General features: G+C 44.5%; 2 protein-coding genes across 4 annotated transcripts in view; one reads left to right on the top strand and one right to left on the bottom strand.

Moving 5' to 3' along the window:
- LOC123039964 (autophagy-related protein 18d) overlaps positions 1–4791 on the top strand; it is a 5724-nt gene extending 933 nt beyond the window's left edge. The window contains exons 2-5 of the mRNA XM_044462937.1: positions 174–915; positions 1098–1332; positions 3648–3771; positions 4287–4791. Of these exons, the coding sequence (XP_044318872.1) occupies positions 226–915; positions 1098–1332; positions 3648–3771; positions 4287–4395 (1158 nt within the window). The 5' untranslated portion in view covers positions 174–225 and the 3' untranslated portion in view covers positions 4396–4791. The remainder of the gene's footprint in view (positions 1–173; positions 916–1097; positions 1333–3647; positions 3772–4286) is intronic.
- Positions 4792–5780: 989 nt separating this feature from the next.
- Positions 5781–11248, bottom strand: LOC123039974 (DNA-directed RNA polymerases II, IV and V subunit 11). Of its 3 annotated transcripts, none has more exons than XM_044462956.1 (7): positions 10148–11248; positions 9364–9430; positions 9138–9210; positions 8731–8820; positions 8559–8637; positions 8385–8480; positions 5781–6111 (listed from the first exon to the last, which is right to left on the bottom strand). In XM_044462956.1, the coding sequence occupies exons 3-7, from the start codon at positions 9188–9190 to the stop codon at positions 6070–6072; spliced, it is 360 nt and encodes a 119-aa protein (XP_044318891.1). In that variant the 5' UTR covers positions 9191–9210; positions 9364–9430; positions 10148–11248; the 3' UTR covers positions 5781–6069. The 3 variants fall into 3 exon arrangements, with proteins under 3 accessions (XP_044318891.1, XP_044318881.1, XP_044318885.1); XM_044462946.1 differs by having other exon boundaries at positions 10144–11248; XM_044462950.1 differs by having other exon boundaries at positions 9364–9439; positions 10144–11248.
- Between the last annotated feature and the right edge of the window lie 11793 nt (positions 11249–23041).

The following is a 23041-nucleotide window of genomic DNA, read 5'->3' on the forward strand; positions in this document are numbered from 1 at the left end:
AACTTCAAATCGCAATCGCAGTAAGAAGTGCCTTTGAATGACTATTGCAGTGTTATACAGCCCACAAACAGAATATTCCTAGCAGTGCTTTCTTGCTTGATTTCCCTGATAGAATTCAGTTCATGCTTGCCATCTATTTTTGAGGTCCTAAGAGAACCAAACACCCGCTGCAGGTGTTAAACCGGGATATTCCGAAAAAGGGCACCTGCACAATCTGGTGTCATCATGACATCGCAGGTATCCCCGTCACAAGGCGCAGGTGGCAGCGACGTCGAGGACGAGGATGTTGAGCTGTTCTCGGTTAATTGGAACCAGGACCATAGTTGCTTCAGTGCTGCCACAGCCAATGGCCTCAGGATGTTTAGTTGCAAACCATTCAAGGAGCAATTAAGGAGGATTCAGGAGGACGGAGGATTTCGAATTGTCGAGATGCTGTTCCGCACCAACATATTTGGCCTTGTGGGTCAGGGAGCCGACAAGCAGTATCAACAAAACAAACTCACCATCTGGGATGATTGCCGTAACGTTCTCATTGGTGACTTCTCATTCAAGTCCAACATCCGAGCTGTCAAATTGTCCAAGGACTATTTTGTGGTTGCTCTCGAGCACGAGATACATGTTTACAGTTTTAAGACTCTGAAGCTCATCCATCTTATTGATACCACGTCCAACCCGAAAGGATTGTGCTGCCTCTCGCATCATGCAGACATTTCAGTGATGGCCTGCCCTTGGACGCGCCAAGGAATTGTCCGGGTTGAGCATTTTGGGTCGAAGGAGACCAAGTTCATCACTGCTCATGACTCCAACATTTCATGCATGACACTCACCGTGGATGGTCTCCTCTTAACAACAGCCAGTGTTAGGGGTACTTTGATCAGAATATTCAACACGATGGACGGCGCTTGTCTGCAGGAGGTGAGGCTGCGGAATACTCTTCTTTTTTCCGTTAGTTTCTCTTAGTGCTTCATAGGATGAATCTTTGTTCAGTGTCATCTTTTGAGTTCTCTTGAATTGTGACTTGTGTTTTGTGCATAGTCTATTTACTTTATATGTTTCAGCAATGGGAAGTTAATGGTTTTTCTTGTCGTAATATTTAGGTGCGCAGAGGGGTGGACAAAGCTGAGATATATAGCATTGCACTATCACCAAACCTGCAGTGGTTGGCAGTGTCTAGTGACAAAGGCACAATGCATATTTTCAGTTTGAGAGTGAGGCCTAGAGGGAAAGATGCAAGTAATGGGAAATCTGCAATTGCTGGTCGACAAATGGATCGTAGTTACTCATCTGGTTCTGTTGGGTCCAATGCGAGCTCATCATTATCTTTCATGAAAGGTGAGAGGATACTCTGCTTCTTCTAGTGAACCTTTCTAGTTGATTTGATTGCAATCTTCTGGAGTATTAGATTATCTCAAAATCTATGTTTTTAAGGCGACGCCTTACCGCCTTAGGGAGGGGGGGCGCTTTGGCGCCTAGGCGACGCCTAGGCGGGCACTTTGGACGCCTAGGCGCCCAAAGCGGTCGATTTTCCAAAGCGGAGGGGGAGTGCTTCGACGCCTAGGCGTCGCCTTAGGGACGCTTTAAAAACATAGCTCAAAATTTAAACCACTTTGAAAATACGCATTATTACTTTTTCAATTGATCATTTTCACTAGCCTTTTGTGAATATATATAAATTTGCACTTTCAGTATTCTTTCAAGACTGGGATCATGCATTTATTTACCTCATAGCAAAGTCGATCTGTCTTTTGGTGCTAACTTAGCATGATCCTAGATTCTAATTGGTAAAGTGGCACATCTGTTTTCATTTGCTAAGATCCCAATGCCATCAAAATGTTGTGCCAATTGGTAAAACTATTATTTGAGTCTTGCTGGTCACTATATGTGATAATATAGGCCGAAATCACTGTTCTGACCTTCTCAGCGATCTTTGTCACAAATTGAACTCGACATGAAAGTATTTCACGATCTGACCCTTTTAGAAACGCCACAGACCGCGGCGTTTCCGCTCCACATAGAAACGCCGAGCTGTCTTGCGTTGCAGCTCCACATGTAAACGCCGAGGTATATCGTGTTGCTTCTCCACATGGAAATGCCAACCGCTTTGGCGTTTCTGTCCTATATGGAAACGACATTGGTTTTAGCGTTTCATGTGTGGTAGTACTCCACAGCTCGATCGGGAGGAGCATGTATTGATTAGCACAGACTGCAACTCTCTCCGGTGCAGTTTCTGTTGAATGGGCTTCGTATTCAAGCTTCACTCGTCCAGTCAGTGTTTGTTCCGCTGCGAATCGGTTGCAGTTGATTCTCTGTGGCCCACCTCTGTTTACAGTTGAAGTGACTGGACAATGGAACTTTATTGGTTAGTGGGACACAGTACAGGTGCAGCAGGCGGCACGTCCAGATGCAGCGAGCCAGCGAGTGAGAGTGCTGATATCAGTGACTACGAAACACGCATGAAAATCTGGTAGCTAGCTAGCTGTCAGTGTGTCACATACGAGTACTTGTGCTGTATGAAATGGACCCGATGGACTCTTTCTCTGTCATGACAATGAGTGATAGATAAGAATATTTCTCTTCTCTCGCCATCCAATGTGGGCGTTGGACTTGCTTGAACACAGCAGGCCATGGTGACCTCTTCTGTACTAGCTCCTGCAGCTAGCTTGCTTCAATCATCAGTACAATATAGGAATAGATAGCTCTAGCTAGCTATCTGATTCCTTGTATGATTCACGAGGCTGGCCAGGCTAGAAAGTAGAGTAATGGTAGTCTACACTGATCAGTGTGTATAGTACTGCTGCCACGTTCGGACCGCTGCGTTTCCACGTACTACCACATATGAAACGCCAAAGGCGATGGCGTTTCCATATAGGACAGAAACGCCAAAGCGGTTGGTGTTTACATGTGGAGAAGCAACGCGAGATACCTTGGCGTTTACATGTTGAGCTGCAACGCAAGAAAGCTCGGCGTTTCTATGTGGAGCGGAAACGCCACGGTCTGTGGCCTTTCTAAAAGGGTCAGATCGTGAAATACTTTCATGTCGAGTTCAGTTTGTGACAAAGATCGTCGAGAAGGTCAGAACAGTGATTTCGTCCGATAATATAAGGATAGGCACAGTACTTCCTGCACTTTTCTATCCCGTTCTGTTCTTAGCTCACCAGATTCTTAAACAGTGCTCTTCTTGTTTCATTTCAATCAAAATGGAGCCTAGCAGTTTGCTTGTGTTCTTGTAATATGTTGTGTTAGCCGTGTGTTCCCATTTGTTTGGACTGGTAATGGCATCCATTATAGACATCAATATTTCCGATTTAAGATACGGATAATGACAAATAAGCATAGCAAAGGCACGCCATGCTATTTCAACGTCCGAGGCTTAGGTGGAGTCCATCGTGTCCTGCATTTGTTGTCGTACCCAAACATGATCTGGCAGGCAGCCATTTGTGCTATATTTGGTACATTACTGTACAAATGAATCCCTTTTGTTTAACTGATATTTCTACGTTGGCTTGAAGTAGCAGGGAACAATCGCATGGCTTGTACATCTGCATGATAGCTTGTGAAAGAGAAAATCAGCATTGAAACTGAGAATATTTTGCTCTCTCCCATCTTATCTTGAGTATATTCAACTTATGCACATTGAATTTTTCCAGGAATTCTCCCCAAATATTTCAGTTCAGAATGGTCATTTGCTCAGTTCCGTTTACCCGAAGTCACACGCTATATTACAGCATTTGGAGATCAAACCACTGTGATGATGATCGGTCTGGATGGCAGGTACTCTGTTTTTTCACAAAAATTGTTTAACGAAGTACAAGAAAACTAGCATTTTCACCAACACTGGTAACCAAATGAGATTCGTTCCATGCCTCTTTTTCTATTAGTGGCATTGCCTATTTCTAAAAAGACATGATTACAAGGAAAAAAGAAGCTAAGAGCTATATAATTTCTAACAATTTGACGCCACCTTGATGTTTTCTTCTATTACAAAATGATGCGCGTGAAGTCGTTCTACTTGGACATTCATGATCATCAATTGACATAGCACCGTGTAGTTAGATTTTTTCGAAAAGGAGGACAGCCCCCATTTTGGGAAAAAAAACCTAACTATGTACTGGATCTCATTTAGGTTAGCTGGTGGGTAAATAATTTTCGCAGCGGCATAAGTGGTGGCGATAGATGGGCCTTGATGACTTATCCTTCGTTAGCTAATGCATTATCTTGTACTTGCATATGCTGGGATTTGATTTTCACTAATTGCATCGGTCTTTTTTTGTGTGTGGCATGTTTAGTTTCTATAGGTGCAGCTTTGACCCTGTAAATGGCGGGAAGATGGTGCTGGATGAATTCATCCGGTTTATGAAACCCAGCATGTCCCGATCCAGGACTCCAAACACCTGAGGAGCTGAGTTTCGTGGCCATGGCGATCATGCCATTCTCTAACTACATGTACATATAAGATTTCACCAAGTCCACCATGTATATAGTCGCGGGTTAAGGAGAAGTGGGTATTCAGCGCCATCTTTTTCCTTCAAGGTTGGTCCCATGTGTGTTTTTGTTGACAAACCTTTGGCGTCGCGTTGCCGATGATGATCAAATCCTTTTGGTTTGGGGAAACCATAGTCCATTTCGTGCTACACGTCAGCCGAGCAGCGTTGCAACTTTGTCACGCTCTTCAAGATGATGGTCAGACTGTTGATTTGCCTCAGATTTGTTGTAATCGGTATCTTCTGAACCTCGGCATTGGTTTCTCTTGTGCTGATATCCAAAGCATCAGTTCTAGTGGTTTTCACGACATTTGCTGAGATTTTAATCCGAGGGTACAAGCTTGCAAAAGCCTGATTGTTCTAGTAAAAGAAATCTTGTGCCAACAAGACGAGAAGTTTCAGAAAAACTAGATGGGAAGTTTTTTTTTTTCCGAGAAACTTTCAATCATGTTCAATCATGGCAGTATAAGGAACAACAAATGTAATAAAATTAAAACCATGTACGTGGACCACCTAACGACGACTACAAGCACTAGAGCGAGCTGAAGGCGCACCGTTATCATCGTCCCTCTCTCGTTGGAGCCGGGCAAACTTTGTTGTGGTAGAAAGTCAGGAAGTCGCCACTAAGGTCTCATAGGACAAACATATCCATCTTAGACTAGCACCGACTGAATCCTGCGAGATCCGACAAAGACACACCTCCACACGCCCTTCGATAATACTACGCAAAACCATCAGGATAGGGATAGAACATGGGAGACATTACTCCCACTAAGGAACATTGCAGCCGGCACACAAATCCAACCAAGACGCTAAATCTAACCAGAACGAGACCCCTCCCGTCGGCAGAGGGCCGAGATCCTAAACACCTTCATGACCAAGAGGCTATCGGAGATGGAGGGAGCTCCTCTGATTTACGGCGCCTGCCGTTGGGCCATTGACAGGTGAGCCAACTTCCAGTCAGGCCCATGAGTCAGTGACGAAACGGCGCCCTGCCGCACGGCAGGGGATCCTCGTCCATCAGAGATGGGGCTGACCGGCCACGGCGCCAACAGGGGGAGAAAGGGCTTGTCTCGTGGACGAGGAAAGAGATTGCCGGGAACATGATGATACGTTGCTTCCACGATTCCATCTATGCTCCATAAACCGCGCAGGATACCTTAACGAGCGTTGCTTCACCAGCAGCCGAGACCAAAACTGTGTCGCCATCGAGATCCAGGCCAAGCAGACGAGATCTTCGCCCCGTCGGCCGTTGCTCACGCCTGCGCTGGGGTCGCTAGGCAAATAAAGTCCGACCCGTTTAAGTTGGTTACATTACATTGGCATAAAATTCATGTAGTACAGTACAAAATGATCCAAGGACTGCTTCAAACTCGGTCCGTACCCTCTATCCAACCTCACAAGAGCGAGCAATTCAGCTAGCAGGCGCATCAAGTGTACAATCATACGCAATCCCGGTCGCACATGCAGATACTCTACGAGTTCAGACTCATCGACAATCCTTGAGTTCTTTTCTTTCTACCGCAGTTCAGACATCAGATATAAACTAGCAAGGATTTCACGTTAATTAGCATCCAACACCAGCGGCCTAGTAGCCCTGCTTCATCCTTTCGAATCGCGTCTTCTCGTCCTGTAAACAGAAATCTCAAAATGTCAGTGGCATATCTCGTCAAGTCTTCATATGCATCCGCAGAAATTAATTCAACTCGAACGACCATGTCCAGATCAATTTGGAGGATGGCTGAAACTGTACAGGCACCGGCAGTCTACTATAAGTAACAAGAAACCTGACAGATGTCAGGCAAAGCATCATATTTTAACATCTTCTTAGCTTCCGGTGCTCGCAACATAAGGAATATCTAAATCCAAATCCACAGATTCGATCTAACGAATATGGAGACATGCCATATGATTTGGAAGTTCTATCCATTCTTCCCCTGACAAAGAGAAGGTGCACTGGGAGTGAACTACGGCGGCAGAGCACCCTGGGCAATTGAATTAGGCAGTTCAAATAATATGTGGGCCATTATTTCTGTCTTAAATGGTTGACAAGTGAGATAAGAGAGACTCAACATCTAAAGTTTTGCTTGGCGGTGGAAACATACATAGTCTATTAACGATACAAACTAGGCTGAAGATACAAATAAAAGGAGCAAATCACATGTAGTCTACTATATCCTTAGTGTCTCCTAACACAGATACCCTTTTTGAGTCGCACAGCATGAAGTCATCAATCATCACTACCAAATAAACACACTAGGTATTGTTGTCCTTATTTAGCAGCCATCAAATTTTGTGAAAGAAAAATCTTTCCCAAAAGTCACCACTGTTTGGATCGAAAAAGGAATGGCCAAGTGAGCTCAAGACAGACATTTTTCCTCATTCAAAGCCTTCAAAAAAAAAAGGGGCAACCTGGTGCATGTAGCTCCCGCTTGCGCAGGGTCCAGGGAAGGGTCCGACCACTTTGGGTCTATAGTACGCAGCCTTTCCCTACATTTCTGTAAGAGGCTGTTTCCAGGACTTGAACCCATGACCTCATGGTCACAAGGCAGCAGCTTTACCACTGCGCCAAGGCTCCCCTTCTCATTCAAAGCCTTCAGAATGACCCAATTCTATAAAACTAACAGTAATTTAAGAAAGTTTCCATTATATGTATTATTCCTTGTTTTATGCCAACATTACAAACAAATTGGACGGTAGTGCCATCACGCGCAAACAGACAAAATTTGCCTCTATTTAGCAAAACACTAATTCAGAAAAGGTGAAGCAACCTGGGAAACTAAAGATGACACTCCCTCCTATCCATATTCGCTCCAATGGATGTATCTAGCACTGAAATATGTCTAGATACATCCATTTCATCGACAAGTAATATGAATCAGAGGGAATGTTTATGTTAAGGAAGATGCAGCTCCAGGGAGTAACATAACAAGTTCTACATGTGCAAACTAAAGATGCAACTTCAGCCATAACAAATACTTGAAATTATACTGATGGAGTTAGAAGGTGGCCTGTTTTCTTATTACAAAAGAAAATATAGCGCTAGCAATGAATGAATTGGTAATCTTCTACAGAAGCAATTGCCAATAATTGTGACGTGCCTAGTTAATAAGTAGTACTGTACATGATAGCTATTTGTGCTATTACACAGCAAAAGAAGAAAGTATCAGCATGCTCTCAGTTTTTTTTTGAACCCTCGCATGCTCTCAGTTGTTGTGTGATCAAGAGCTTAGCTTGGAGCAAGACGATTTGCAACCAAAGTATTCAGGGAATTTCTAGACCCGCAATCTTAGTTTCTTATTCTGTAAGGTGCAACTTTCCGACAGGTTAACTTTATGCTTAGTGGCAGTGTAAGTAGCAAGTCAACTGACGGCCTAAAGAGCAATGCACATGAAAACAGCACGATGTTGTATAGAAATCTTAGTGTAAAGGAACATTAATAGCCCAAAACATGAATACTTATTTCTGGATGGTTGTTCCCTGTCTGGGAAGTTACAGTAAACAGTTAATCAGCACCAACAATCATTGAAGATCAATAGTGACTTGTGATGGATTCTAAAATTAACAGTATCTATGAAATAAGAATGGCATTCAGCTATATTTAGTTTTCCTAGTTTTTCCAAGGACTGGTTGGTTGAGAGATGTTTGCACTATTTAATTTCTGTTTTACTTCCAAGACTACTCATTTTACGAGAGAAAGTACAGAACTAAAAGCAGCATATTTTTCCAATGACAGTACAATAAAACAAATTACATTGTACTAACTCTACTCAAATATATTGGCCATGAAAATGCAAATTTAATAGCACAAGACACTAGCTTTTATACAGGCCCACACTATTCAATGCTATATTGGAGGCTACAAAGAGTAGCTAACTATTGAGCTATGGACAAGAAACAGACCTCAAAAGCTTGCTTCAGGTTCTCGAGCTCCTTGTCTAGATCATTGATTGCTTGGGTATACGCCTGCGTTGGGGAGGATTGGCTTGCAGTATGGATCTGCCCACATAATAAAACATGAGACTAGTAAACTCTAATCCGACAAAGGAATAGAACAAACATAAATATGCACCCTACCCTAACAATGATCTTGTACTGAAGGGGGTGAGGCAGCTTATAGCCAGCAAAGAGAACATTTGGGTCCCTGTGCAGCTGCCTGCAGAATCTCATAGATATAGAAGAACATTATAAGGTGTGAACTGATGAACATAACCAAGGAAAAAAAGGCACGCAGTTTATCTACACTTACATGCGGAGGATGTTGCCAATGGTGTGGTCCTCACGTTCAATTGTGAAAGATGCAGCATTCATGATCTTTGTATCCTTCTCAAAGGACACCCTGCATTACATGAATATACATAATAGCAAGGATTACATCCATAATCAAAACAGCAGGTAGAGACTACCACAAGCCTTAATAATTGTAATAAAAGTAAAAAAAAGGTTCAAAGCATCAGATTTTCATAACTGCATGCCAAAAGGATCACCTGAACAGGTGCAAAATGGCTATTAATGACAGAATTTAAATGCTTAATAATTATTTAAAGGAAGTTGCATCCCACTCCTTTTTCACAAAAATGTCTATACCTGACAAAACACAATTGAAGCATTTTCTAGAAAAATGTTGGAGAAAGTTTGGTGTTAGAATAGACTCACTTCTTTGTGCCCTCAGGCACGACGAAGCGCTCATAGCGGTCAGGGGCATTCATCTCCAATCAACACCTGGCTCCTAAAATACATCGATACGGATACGTGTATCAGTATCGGGCCAATATGGATACGTAAATTCGTCATTTTGGAAAAGCGCTAATACGGGGATGCATTTACTATTTTTTAATTCACAAAAATAATATATGTATAGAAGCTAGGAACAGCAGATTACCTTCTTGTTTGCTCTACTGTGGATGCTGGAGCAGCTCCAAGCCCCTCCAATTGACAATCTTGATGCCCTGTTCCAACTCCAAGTTTCAAAGGGGTAGAATTAGACTTTTAGTAAGTGTAAAATGCATCAAATCAAATCATTAGCTAGTTGTACATCTATCATGGCATAACACAAAAGGTGGAACCTGAAGATCAATCAGCTAACATGCAAAAGGAGAAACAATCACTTTAAACGGAAATATTTTAGGTCTGACTGTTAAAATTAACAACATAGCACAATAATACCACTGTATTCCCAATCATAAACAAAGTACTAATGTGTTTACCAATTCCGGCCAGTATAACCAAAACAAAGCTCCTGCTCTCTCAAGTTGCATGTTACTGCTAACTGCTAAGCTTTGGTTTCAGGTAAAGACAATGCAGATAAAACAACTTAATCTTTTCCTTTTCATATATCGTCAATCATTGCATGTTTCACTGCTAACATGTTTAAACCAAAACATCTGCTCATCTGAAAAAAAAATCAAACTACAATTTGTAAAAAATTGCCCCTACAAGCATTATCACAAACACCTATCAAGCAAAATCCTTTCACATGTTAACTTGAACATGCACTGGAAAAATCATGCAGCAAGTAGTCATCTAGAAATAATCATCGTTATATTCTCGCAATATCAAATACAGTATACAGCAAGTGCTCATCCAATACAAAAATCAGGAAAAAAATTGAACAAACAGAGGATGGAAGAGGAAGGACGAAGGACGAAGGGTTGGTGACTACCTGCCTATGGGCTGGTCGGCGGCGTTGCTCCGGGCGGCGGCGTTGCTGGGCGGGAGCGCCTGCTCCAGGGAGGGAGGCGCTGCTGGTGGGAACGGCTGCCCGACGGAGCGAAGCGCTGTTGGGATCCTGTACCTGCGGCCGGGCAGCGGAGGCTTCGGCCGACTGGGCGAGCCGCGGCGGTGGGCCGGCGGCTACTATGAACCCTAGATCTCGCGCTCGGGGAAGGAGGCTCGCTTTTTCTTTTCTTTTTTTATATATTTTTTTAGTTCACTGATTAATATTTTAAGTATTACATAGACAACTGGACATGGAATTAAGAAAATAATAAAAGCCTACAATAGTTACACAACTAGACGTAGAACGACCCGTAGGAGACAAAATCTTTCCCTAATCTTTCCCTAATAATAAAGCGATTATCGCTTCTGCCCGCCTGTTCATCGTCATTTAAATTACCCTTGAAGTTGGCGAGAATTACCCACCAATGCCACGCATAAGTGCGAAAAACGATTCGTCGTATAATGACCACGTCAAAAAAAAAAAACGCACGCATCTTCCGCTGTCCGCACGCACCCCCCGCCCGCCCACTGCATCGCCGCGCCCGTCGCCCAAATTGCTCGGCCGTTGCTGGGATTCCCATGGATCCGTCTCCATCTTCAAACGGAGCAGAGCTGCCATCCCCACTTTGTCGTCGCGTCGCATCCCCGTGCCCCTGTGTTGTTCCGACATCCACCCCTCCCCTTCCTCTGCTCGAGAAGAAAGGAAGAGAATTGAGGCTAATTAATAACATCGGGCTAATTAATCCGGTGGCTGGAGTGTAGATCCGGCGAAGTCGGAGGAGATGGCGCCATCGCTTTCCAGCAGCAGGGCGTGCGACTCGGAGGTGAGCAACGCTCGGCGTCCATGACGATATCGATCTGCAGCAGAAATGGAGATGTGAGAGAGAGGGCAACGAGCGTGGCGAACTAGCAGATAGGGGAATGGAAGGAGGAGGAGGAGCGCAGGGCAGGGGCGGAGGCGCTCGAGATGCGGGCCTGAGCAGCAGCTTCGTGTGTAGCGGAGGCGGCGCTCGGAAGAAAACTGATTGGGAACGAGAAGGAAGAATGGGCACTTCGTGTGCGTGCATTTTTTTAGTATAGGAAAAAAGAGTGTGTCACGTGAAGTGTTTAGGCCAAGCCTAAATTCTGAACGAAAGAGAACTCTTTCGAACCAAACAATAAATTATATCTATAAACTAAAAGAAATTATCTACAAAAAATCAACATAGTAAAAGTAATTTAAACAATGTTGACTGTTTTATATATGTGTTCACAATTTTTTAAAAGTCACAAATTTTCCAGAAAATCAATTTTTTAAACAAATACATTAACAAATGTTCACAAATAAAAAATATTCATAATACAATTTTTTTCAAATAATGTTTTCCTTCAAAAAATCAATCCAATTTTTGTTAAAAACAAATAAGCATTTAGTTTTTTCAAGAAGAAAAAAATAAAATGATCCACAAAGAATTCCATGAACCACTGCTCTTCCATCAGATGAACACCAAGATGGCCTTTTAACATCGAATTTTTTTCTTCGAAAAGCAATAATCAATGTAACCTTATTACAGACATTTATTACAATTGTTTAAACACTCCCTTGCGCTCGACAAGATTAGTTTTATTTTATTTTATTTTGCGGGGTTAAAAGGATTTCATTGCTCAACTGTTGGAAAATTCGTTCCTACATAGCAGAGGAACTTCTGCAGGTCCAGAGCGCAACCAAACTATAGTTCGGCCCTCTGATCGTCCGAAAGCAGCAATAGTGTGACTAACCGTGTTCTGATTCCTACTTACAGGAGCAATATTGATATCCCTTTCACCAAGGAGCCTCTTAATGTCTTGAACTATCATTCTATGTGGCGATCTATCAAGGGTAGACTACTTGATCAACTTGACCGCATCCATGCAGCCCATCTCAATGTCCACCGGTAGAGTAGACCCTTGTAGAGCAAGGCTTAATCCCACTTGGCACGCCAACAACTTAGCTTGGAGTGGTCTGGAACAATGCAAGATGGAACGACAAGGGGAGAAGACAATGTTGCCGTTATTATCACGTAGGATCATACCGACTCCTGCTAATTCACCATCGGCTTCGACGAACGACCCGTCAACATTCAGCTTCACACGACGACATGAGTAGTTTTAAAAGTTTAAACATTTCCTTGCGCTGGTATACCTCAATTATAGGTGTGTCATGAGGTGGTCAAGATCATCATATTGTAATTGGTCAAATTTGAACACATTTCAGTCAGGTGGACACCGTGCCCACTTTCAATGAGGATGGCAAGGAGTATAATTGGACTAGAGGACATGGACCTTTGGAGGGGATCATGAGTTGTGCTTTGAGCTAGGGGCCTATGATTTTTTTTCTCCCGGTGCAATGCACGGGCATATTTCCTGGTTATATTGAAAATCATACTTGTTTTTCACCCTTTCGTCGTCTAAATTGAAATTATACTCAACCAATAGTAAAGGGAAGCGACACCTGCAAACACCCTCATCATATAAGTTTTGAAGACCTATACTCAACCAATAGCCGCTCTTCCCTTGTGACCAGATCTTTGCAATACATCACCACTGATTCAGAGGATTGGAGAAATCGGACCAAGACACAGAACAACAAAAAGAAGATGTTGAAGTCGCTAGACCAATAGCCAGCCAATAGCTATACTTAAAAGACACGAACTGCTAAGATCTGAAGGAAACCAACAAATCTAGGATACAAACTCTCATGGGCCCTTCGTCGGCGCCCGATCGGACATAGTCAAGATAGGGTGAGACCTTGTTCCAACAAAACATCGCCGCCACTACCTCATCGATGTCATAGAAGAAAAAACCCGAGAACAAATAAAACGAGATGGATGGGTCCCTACTCCTCTTGTTGTCCGCAGAGGCCGTCGGACGATAAAGAGGAGGAGGGCCGAGGCGGCGATGTGTACCAAAACTATGGCGATGGTGGCTAGGGTTGGGAGCCGGTGATGCAGAGCATCCTACGGTCATCCCCATGGACCTACCATCGTCTCAAGAAGTGCCAAGAGGACCTATGACTAGAGCTAGAGCTAGAGCTCTTGAGACCGAGGTGACTTCTCTCCTTAGTGTTATTGCATATGATCCTCTCGAGACATGGCTACTACCTTAGTCCAGAATGTTATGCATGATTAGGTATCAAGAGGACCCTCCCGAAGATGCACGTGAAGACGGACAAGTCCCCAAGTTCACGGATGAAGAGAACCAATGGAAGGAGTCAAGAACACACCCCAGGCCCCGGACATCCGGCCACGACCCCAGACATCCGGTCCCTGGAAGTGTCACCAGCAGCAAGGAGCCAGCGGCCAAGTCTACACGGCCCGGACATCCAGCGACCAGCCCATACATCCGGCGCATCCCGAGCTCCCGGACATCCGGCCTCCAGCCCGGAAATCTGGAGCCTGCCATTCCAGAGAGCAACAAGGCCAGCCCCTCTAGCCTGGACATCCGGCCCCCCAGCCCGGACATCCGGCCCCCCAGACCGGACGTCTGGCCCTGCGTGAAAGCCCGGACATCCGGCCCGACGCCCGGACGTCCGTCCTCCCCTGTCTGCGCACAGTGTAAGGGCTCGAGGCCCGTGTACCCCTTTGCCCACCTAGACTATATATACTCCTCCTCGCCCCTCTTTCTAGGGTTAGCAAAGGATTAGCTCATATTTTGTGTGAGAGCTTTGCTCATCCACTTGGTTACCTTCTCCTCGGAGATAGCGCCTCCTCGGAGAAGATCCCCCAAGCGGATTCAAGACCCCTTTATGGGAAGAACCTCAAGACCTCCTCACGGAGAAGACCGACTACCTTTGTATCGTCCCTAGTTGACCATGGATCGTGTGATCTCTTATGTACTCGAGGATCTAGCACATGTGTGACTATTTCTTGTTGGTTTAGTGATTCTCTCGTGTTTCCCCTTGTGTTTCCCCTCGTTTCCCCCTCGTGTTCTTCGTGTTCATCGCGGGATCCACTCCTTTCGCAGTTCCTACCATACATCATCTTGATATCTAGAGCCATGTTGATCACGATTTCGGAGCCTCCCCGTTGTGTTTCTAGCCTTGTTTTTGTTGATTTGTTCCTAATTCGAAAATTCCCCACAAAAATAGCCCCAATTTTTTGTGTGTGATTTGTTGGTGTGATGAAGTTTTGTTGGATTTGATCCGCGGATTTTGTTGGGGAACATAGTAATTTCAAAAAAATTCCTATGCACATGCAAGATCATGGTGATGCATAGCAACAAGAGGGAAGAGTATCGTCCACGTACCCTCGTAGACCGTAAGCGGAAGCGTTATGAGAACACGGTTGATGTAGTCAAATGTATTCACGATCTGACTGATCCAAGTACCGAACGCATGGCACCTCCGAGTTCAGCACACGTTCAGCTCGATGACGTCCCACGAACACCGATCCAACAGAGCTTCATGGGAGAGTTCCGTCAGCACGACGGCGTGATGATGGTGATGATGTTGCTACCGACGCAGGGCTTCGCCTAAGCACCGCTACGATATGATCGAGGTGGATTATGGTGGAGGGGGGGCACCGCACACGGCTAAGGGATCAATGATCAACTTGTGTATCCTAGGGTGCCCCCTGCCCCCGTATATAAAGGAGCAAGGGGGGAGGTCGACCAGCCTTGTTGCGCCCCAAGGAGAGGAGGAATCCTCTTCCTACCAGGAAGAGGATTCATGCTTTCCTAGTCCAACTAGGAAGAGGGAAGGGGGAAGGAAAGAGAGGGAGAGGGAGAGGGAAAGAGGGGCCACACCCCCCTCCCCTAGTCCAATTCAGACTCCTCATGGGAGGGGGCGCGCCACCTCCTGGGCTGCTGTCCTCTCTCTCCCCTCAGGCCCACTAAGGCCCAATACTTCCCCGGGGGGGTTCTGGTAACCCCTCCGGCACTCCGGTTTTCTCCGAAACCATCCGGAACATTTTCGGTGTCCGAATAAAGCTGTCCAATACATCAATCTTTACGTCTCGACCATTCCGAGACTCCTCATCATGTTCGTGATCACATCCGGGACTCCGAACTACCTTCGGTACATCAAAACACATAAATTTATAATACCGATCGTCATCGAACTTTAAGCGTGCGGACCCTACGGGTTCGAGAACTATGTAGACATGACCGAGACTCATCTCTGGTCAATAACCAACAGCGGAACCTGGATGCTCATATTGGCTCCTACATATTCTACGAAGATCTTTATCAGTCAAATCGCATAACTGTTGGGTTTCGTAGTAATTTCAAAAATTTTCCTACGCGCACACAGGATCATGTGATGCATAGCAACGAGGGGAGAGTGTTGTCTACGTACCCAACGCAGACCGACTGCGGAAGCGATGACACGACGTAGAGGAAGTAGTCGTACGTCTTCACGATCCAACCGATCAAGCACCGAAACTACGGCACCTCCGAGTTCGAGCACACGTTCAGCCCGATGACGATCCCCGGACTCCGATCCAGCAAAGTGTCGGGGAAGAGTTTCGTCAGCACGACGGCGTGGTGACGATCTTGATGAACTACAGCAGCAGGGCTTCGCCTAAACTCCGCTACAGTATTATCGAGGTATATGGTGGCAGGGGGCACCGCACACGGCTAAGGAATCGATCACGTGGATCAACTTGTGTCAACTTGTGTGTTTAGAGGTGCCCCTGCCTCCGTATATAAAGGAGCCAGGGGGGGAGGAGGCGCCGGCCAGGAGGAGGTGGCGCAGGAGGAGTCCTACTCCTACCGGGAGTAGGACTCCCCTCCAATCCTATTCCAACTAGGATTCCCAAGGGGGAAAGAGGGAGAGGGGTGGCCGGCCACCTCTCCTAGTCCTAATAGGACTAGGGGAAGGGGGGAGGCGCGCAGCCCCCTTGGGCTGCCCCTTTCTCCTTTCCACTAAGGCCCATGATGGCCCATATGGCTCCCGGGGGGTTCCGGTAACCTCCCGGTAACCCGGTAAAATCCCGATTTCACCCGGAACACTTCCGATGTCCAAACATAGACTTCCAATATATCAATCTTTATGTCTCGACCATTTCGAGACTCCTCGTCATGTCCGTGATCACATCCGGGACTCCGAACAACCTTCGGTACATCAAAATGCATAAACTCATAATATAACTGTCATCGTAACCTTAAGCGTGCGGACCCTACAGGTTCGAGAACAATGTAGACATGACCGAGACACGTCTCCGGTCAATAACCAATAGCGGGACCTGGATGCCCATATTGGCTCCTACATATTCTACGAAGATCTTTATCGGTCAGACCGCATAACAACATACGTTGTTCCCTTTGTCATCGGTATGTTACTTGCCCGAGATTCGATCGTCGGTATCCAATACCTAGTTCAATCTCGTTACTGGCAAGTCTCTTTACTCGTTCCGTAATACATCATCTCACAACTAACATATTAGTTGTAATGCTTGCAAGGCTTATGTGATGTGTATTACCGAGAGGGCCCAGAGATACCTCTCCGACAATCGGAGTGACAAATCCTAATCTCGAAATACGCCAACCCAACATCGACCATTGGAGACACCTGTAGTACTCCTTTATAATCACCCAGTTACGGTGTGACGTTTGGTAGTACCCAAAGTGTTCCTCCGGTAAACGGGAGTTGCATAATCTCATAGTCATAGGAACATGTATAAGTCATGAAGAAAGCAATAGCAACATACTAAACGATCGGGTGCTAAGCTAATGGAATGGGTCATGTCAATCAGATCATTCTACTAATGATGTGACCTCGTTAATCAAATAACAACTCATTGTTCATGGTTAGGAAACATAACCATCTTTGATTAACGAGCTAGTCAAGTAGAGGCATACTAGTGACACTTTGTTTGTCTATGTATTCACACATGTATTATGTTTCCGGTAAATACAATTCTAGCATGAATAATAAACATTTATCATGATTATAAGGAAATAAATAATAACTTTATTATTGCCTCTAGGGCATATTTCCTTCAGTCTCCCACTTGCACTAGAGTCAATAATCTAGATTACACTGTAATGATTCTAACACCGATGGAGCTTTGGTGCTGATCATGTTTTGCTCGTGGAAGAGGCTTAGTCAACGGGTCTGCAACATTCAGATCCGTATGTATCTTGCAAATCTCTATGTCTCCCACCTGGACTAGATCCCGGATGGAGTTGAAGCGTCTCTTGATGTGTTTGGTCCTTTTGTGAAATCTGGATTCCTTTGCCAAGGCAATTGCACCAGTATTGTCACAAAAGATTTTCATTGGACCCGATGCACTAGGTATGACACCTAGATCGGATATGAACTCCTTCATCCAGACTCCTTCATTTGCTGCTTCCGAAGCAGCTATGTATTCCGCTTCACATGTAGATCCCGCTACGACGCTTTGTTTAGAACTGCACCAACTGACAGCTCCACCGTTTAATGTAAACACGTATCCGGTTTGCGATTTAGAATCGTCCGGATCAGTGTCAAAGCTTGCATCAACGTAACCTTTTACGATGAGCTCTTTGTCACTTTCATATACGAGAAACATATCCTTAGTCCCTTTCAGGTATTTCAGGATGTTCTTGACCGCTGTCCAGTGATCCATTCCTGGATTACTTTGGTACCTCCCTGCTAAACTTATAGCAAGGCACACATCAGGTCTGGTACACAGCATTGCATACATGATAGAGCCTATGGCTGATGCATAGGGAACATCTTTCATATTCTCTCTATCTTCTGCAGTGGTCGGGCATTGAGTCTTACTCAATTTCACACCTTGTAACACAGGCAAGAACCCTTTCTTCGCTTGATCCATTTTGAACTTCTTCAAAATTTTGTCAAGGTATGTGCTTTGTGAAAGTCCAATTAAGCGTCTTGATCTATCTCTATAGATCTTAATGCCTAATATGTAAGCAGCTTCACCGAGGTCTTTCATTGAAAAACTTTTATTCAAGTATCCCTTTATGCTATCCAGAAATTCTATATCATTTCCAATCAGTAATATGTCATCCACATATAATATCAGAAATGCTACAGAGCTCCCAATCACTTTCTTGTAAATACAGGCTTCTCCGAAAGTCTGTATAAAACCAAATGCTTTGATCACACTATCAAAACGTTTATTCCAACTCCGAGAGGCTTGCACCAGTCCATAAATGGATCGCTGGAGCTTGCACACTTTGTTAGCTCCCTTTGGATCGACAAAACCTTCTGGTTGCATCATATACAACTCTTCTTCCAGAAATCCATTCAGGAATGCAGTTTTGACATCTATTTGCCAAATTTCATAATCATAAAATGCGGCAATTGCTAACATGATTCGGACGGACTTAAGCATCGCTACGGGTGAGAAGGTCTCATCGTAGTCAATTCCTTGAACTTGCCGAAAACCTTTTGCGACAAGTCGAGCTTTGTAGACAGTAACATTACCATCAGCGTCAGTCTTCTTCTTAAAAATCCATTTATTCTCAATTGCTTGCCGATCATCGGGCAAGTCAACCAAAGTCCATACTTTGTTCTCATACATGGATCCCATCTCAGATTTCATGGCTTCAAGCCACTTTACGGAATCTGGGCTCACCATCGCTTCTTCATAGTTCGTAGGTTCATCATGATCTAGTAGCATGACCTCCAGAACAGGATTACCGTACCACTCTGGTGCGGATCTTACTCTGGTTGATCTACGCGGTTCAGTAGTATCTTGATCTGAAGTTTCATGATCATTATCATTGGCTTCCTCACTAACTGGTGTAGGTGTCACTGAAACATTTTTCTGTGATGAACTACTTTCCAGTAAGGGAGCAGGTACAGTTACCTCGTCAAGTTCTACTTTCCTCCCACTCACTTCTTTCGAGAGAAACTCCTTCTCTAGAAATGATCCATTCTTAGCAACGAATGTTTTGCCATCAGATCTGTGATAGAAGGTGTACCCAACAGTTTCCTTTGGGTATCCTATGAAGACACATTTCTCCGATTTGGGTTCGAGCTTATCAGGTTGAAGCTTTTTCACATAAGCATCGCAGCCCCAAACTTTAAGAAACGACAACTTTGGTTTCTTGCCAAACCATAGTTCATAAGGCGTCGTCTCAACGGATTTTGATGGTGCCCTATTTAACGTGAATGCGGCCGTCTCTAAAGCATATCCCCAAAATGATAGCGGTAAATCAGTAAGAGACATCATAGATCGCACCATATCTAGTAAAGTACGATTACGACGTTCGGACACACCATTACGCTGTGGTGTTCCGGGTGGCGTGAGTTGCGAAACTATTCCACAGTTTTTCAAATGTACACCAAACTCGTAACTCAAATATTCTCCTCCACGATCAGATCGTAGGAACTTTATTTTCTTGTTACGATGATTTTCAACTTCACTCTGAAATTCTTTGAACTTTTCAAATGTTTCAGACTTATGTTTTATTAAGTAGATATACCCATATCTGCTTAAATCATCTGTGAAGGTGAGAAAATAACGATATCCGCCACGAGCCTCAATATTCATCGGGCCACATACATCGGTATGTATGATTTCCAACAAATCTGTTGCTCTCTCCATAGTACCGGAGAACGGTGTTTTAGTCATCTTGCCCATGAGGCACGGTTCGCAAGTACCAAGTGATTCATAATCAAGTGGTTCCAAAATTCCATCGGTATGGAGTTTCTTCATGCGCTTTATACCGATATGACCTAAACGACAGTGCCACAAATAAGTTGCACTTTCATTATCAACTCTGCATCTTTTGGCTTCAACATTATGAATATGTGTATTACTACTATCGAGATTCAATAAAAATAGACCACTCTTCAAGGGTGCATGACCATAAAAGATATTACTCATATAAATAGAACAACCATTATTCTCTGATTTAAATGAATAACTGTCTCGCATTAAACAAGATCCAGATATAATGTTCATGCTCAACGCTGGCACCAAATAACAATTACTTAGGTCTAATATTAATCCCGAAGGTAGATGTAGAGGTAGCGTGCCGACTGCGATCACATCGACTTTGGAACCGTTTCCCATGCGCATCGTCACCTCGTCCTTTGCTAGTGCCCGCTTATTCTGTAGTCCCTGTTTCGAGTTGCAAATATTAGCAACAGAACCAGTATCAAATACCCAGGTGCTACTGCGAGCTCTAGTAAGGTACACATCAATAACATGTATATCACATATACCTTTGTTCACCTTGCCATCCTTCTTATCCGCCAAATACTTGGGGCAGTTCCGCTTCCAGTGACCGGTCTGCTTGCAGTAGAAGCACTCAGTTTCAGGCTTAGGTCCAGACTTGGGTTTCTTCTCTTGAGCAGCAACTTGCTTGCCGTTCTTTTTGAAGTTCCCCTTTTTCTTCCCTTTGCCCTTTTTCTTGAAACTAGTGGTCTTGTTAACCATCAACACTTGATGCTCCTTCTTGATTTCTACCTCCGCAGCTTTCAGCATTGCGAAGAGCTCGGGAATAGTCTTGTTCATCCCTTGCATATTATAGTTCATTACGAAGCTCTTGTAGCTTGGTGGCAGTGATTGGAGAATTCTGTCGATGACGCAATCATCCGGAAGATTAACTCCCAATTGAATCAAGTGATTATTATACCCAGACATTTTGAGTATATGCTCACTGACAGAACTGTTCTCCTCCATCTTGCAGCTATAGAACTTATTGGAGACTTCATATCTCTCAATCCGGGCATTTGCTTGAAATATTAACTTCAACTCCTGGAACATCTCATATGCTCCATGACGTTCAAAACGTCGTTGAAGTCCCGATTCTAAGCCGTAAAGCATGGCACACTGAACTATCGAGTAGTCATCAGCTTTGCTCTGCCAGACGTTCATAACATCTGGCGTTGCTCCAGCAGCAAGCCTGGCACCCAGCGGTGCTTCCAGGATGTAATTCTTCTGTGCAGCAATGAGGATAATCCTCAAGTTACGGACCCAGTCCGTGTAATTGCTACCATCATCTTTCAACTTTGCTTTCTCAAGGAACGCATTAAAATTCAACGGAACAACAGCACGAGCCATCTATCTACAATCAACATAAACAAGCAAGATACTATCAGGTACTAAGTTCATGATAAATTTAAGTTCAATTAATCATATTACTTAAGAACTCCCACTTAGATAGACATCCCTCTAATCCTCTAAGTGATTACGTGATCCAAATCAACTAAACCATAACCGATCATCACGTGAGATGGAGTAGTTTTCAATGGTGAACATCGTTATGTTGATCATATCTACTATATGATTCACGCTCGACCTTTCGGTCTCCGTGTTCCGAGGCCATATCTGCATATGCTAGGCTCGTCAAGTTTAACCTGAGTATTCTGCATGTGCAAAAACTGGCTTGCACCCGTTGTAGATGGACGTAGAGCTTATCACACCCGATCATCACGTGGTGTCTGGGCACGACGAACTTTGGCAACGGTGCATACTCAGGGAGAACACTTCTTGATAATTTAGTGAGAGATCATCTTATAATGCTACCGTCAATCAAAGCAAGATAAGATGCATAAAAGATAAACATCACATGCAATCAATATAAGTGATATGATATGGCCATCATCATCTTGTGCCTGTGATCTCCATCTCCGAAGCACCGTCATGATCACCATTGTCACCGGCGCGACACCTTGATCTCCATCGTAGCATCGTTGTCGTCTCGCCAATCTTATGCTTCCACGACTATCACTACCGTTTAGTAATAAAGTAAAGCATTACATCGCGATTGCATTGCATACAATAAAGCGACAACCATATGGCTCCAGCCAGTTGCCGATAACTCGGTTACAAAACATGATCATCTCATACAATAAAATTCAGCATCATGCCTTGACCATATCACATCACAACATGCCCTGCAAAAACAAGTTAGACGTCCTCTACTTTGTTGTTGCATGTTTTACGTGGCTGCTACGGGCTTAAGTAAGAACCAATCTCACCTACGTATCAAAACCACAACGATAGTTTGTCAAATAGACTCCGTTTTAACCTTCGCAAGGACCGGGCATAGCCATACTTGGTTCAACTAAAGTTGGAGAGACAGTCGCCCGCAAGCCATCTCTGTGCAAAGCACGTCGAGGGAACCGGTCTCGCGTAAGCGTACGCGTAAGGTTGGTCCGGGTCGTCTCGTCCAACAATACCGCCGAACCAAAGTATGACATGCTGGTAGGCAGTATGACTTGTATCGTCCACAACTTACTTGTGTTCTACTCGTGCATATAACATCAACATCAATAACCTAGGCTCGGATGCCACTGTTGGGTTTCGTAGTAATTTCAAAAATTTTCCTACGCGCACACAGGATCATGTGATGCATAGCAACGAGGGGAGAGTGTTGTCTACGTACCCAACGCAGACCGACTGCGGAAGCGATGACATGACGTAGAGGAAGTAGTCGTACGTTGTCAGGACCCCGACTCGATGTCACATCGATCTAGCTGGTAACACTTCATATCACTTTGCGGCCTCACGCACGGTATCCCCACGGGTGTCGTCTTACCTTTTCCCGGGACCGTTTGCGCCTTTTGGCTCACGTATATGATAGTGTCGCTAGCATCCATATGATAAAGAGCCTGGGCTGACATGACTAGTCGTAAACCCAAAGTGGCACAGACTTACAGGGACAGGCATCCATGACCCAGCTTCGAACGTGTCGGTCATCAGCAAGTGGGTCCGGGCTGTAGCACTGGGCTAGCAGGACTCCGGTAAACCGGGCTGTAGCGGGCTAACAGGACTCCGGTACTCAAAGCGTGACATTTCCCCGAAGGGACAGACACAGGAACGAAGAAGGACACATGCCGGCCAGCCTAAGTGTTCCAGAGCAGTAGCAAGCTACCATGGCTCAACGGTAACACTAGGAGACATTTCCCGGTAAGAGAGGCT

The sequence above is a fragment of the Triticum aestivum genome, chromosome 1A (genome assembly GCF_018294505.1).
Source record: "Triticum aestivum cultivar Chinese Spring chromosome 1A, IWGSC CS RefSeq v2.1, whole genome shotgun sequence".
Taxonomy (NCBI): Eukaryota; Viridiplantae; Streptophyta; class Magnoliopsida; order Poales; family Poaceae; genus Triticum; species Triticum aestivum.

Coding starts and splice junctions, on each gene's coding strand:
- LOC123039974 (XM_044462956.1), bottom strand. CDS start 9,190: ATGAATGCCCCTGACCGCTATGAGCGCTTCGTCGTGCCTGAGGGCACA. Junction 8,821..9,137: donor GTGCCTGAGGGCACAAAGAA/GTGAGTCTATTC, acceptor CATGTAATGCAG/GGTGTCCTTTGAGAAGGATA. Junction 6,112..8,384: donor ACCTGAAGCAAGCTTTTGAG/GTCTGTTTCTTG, acceptor TTCTGTTTACAG/GACGAGAAGACGCGATTCGA.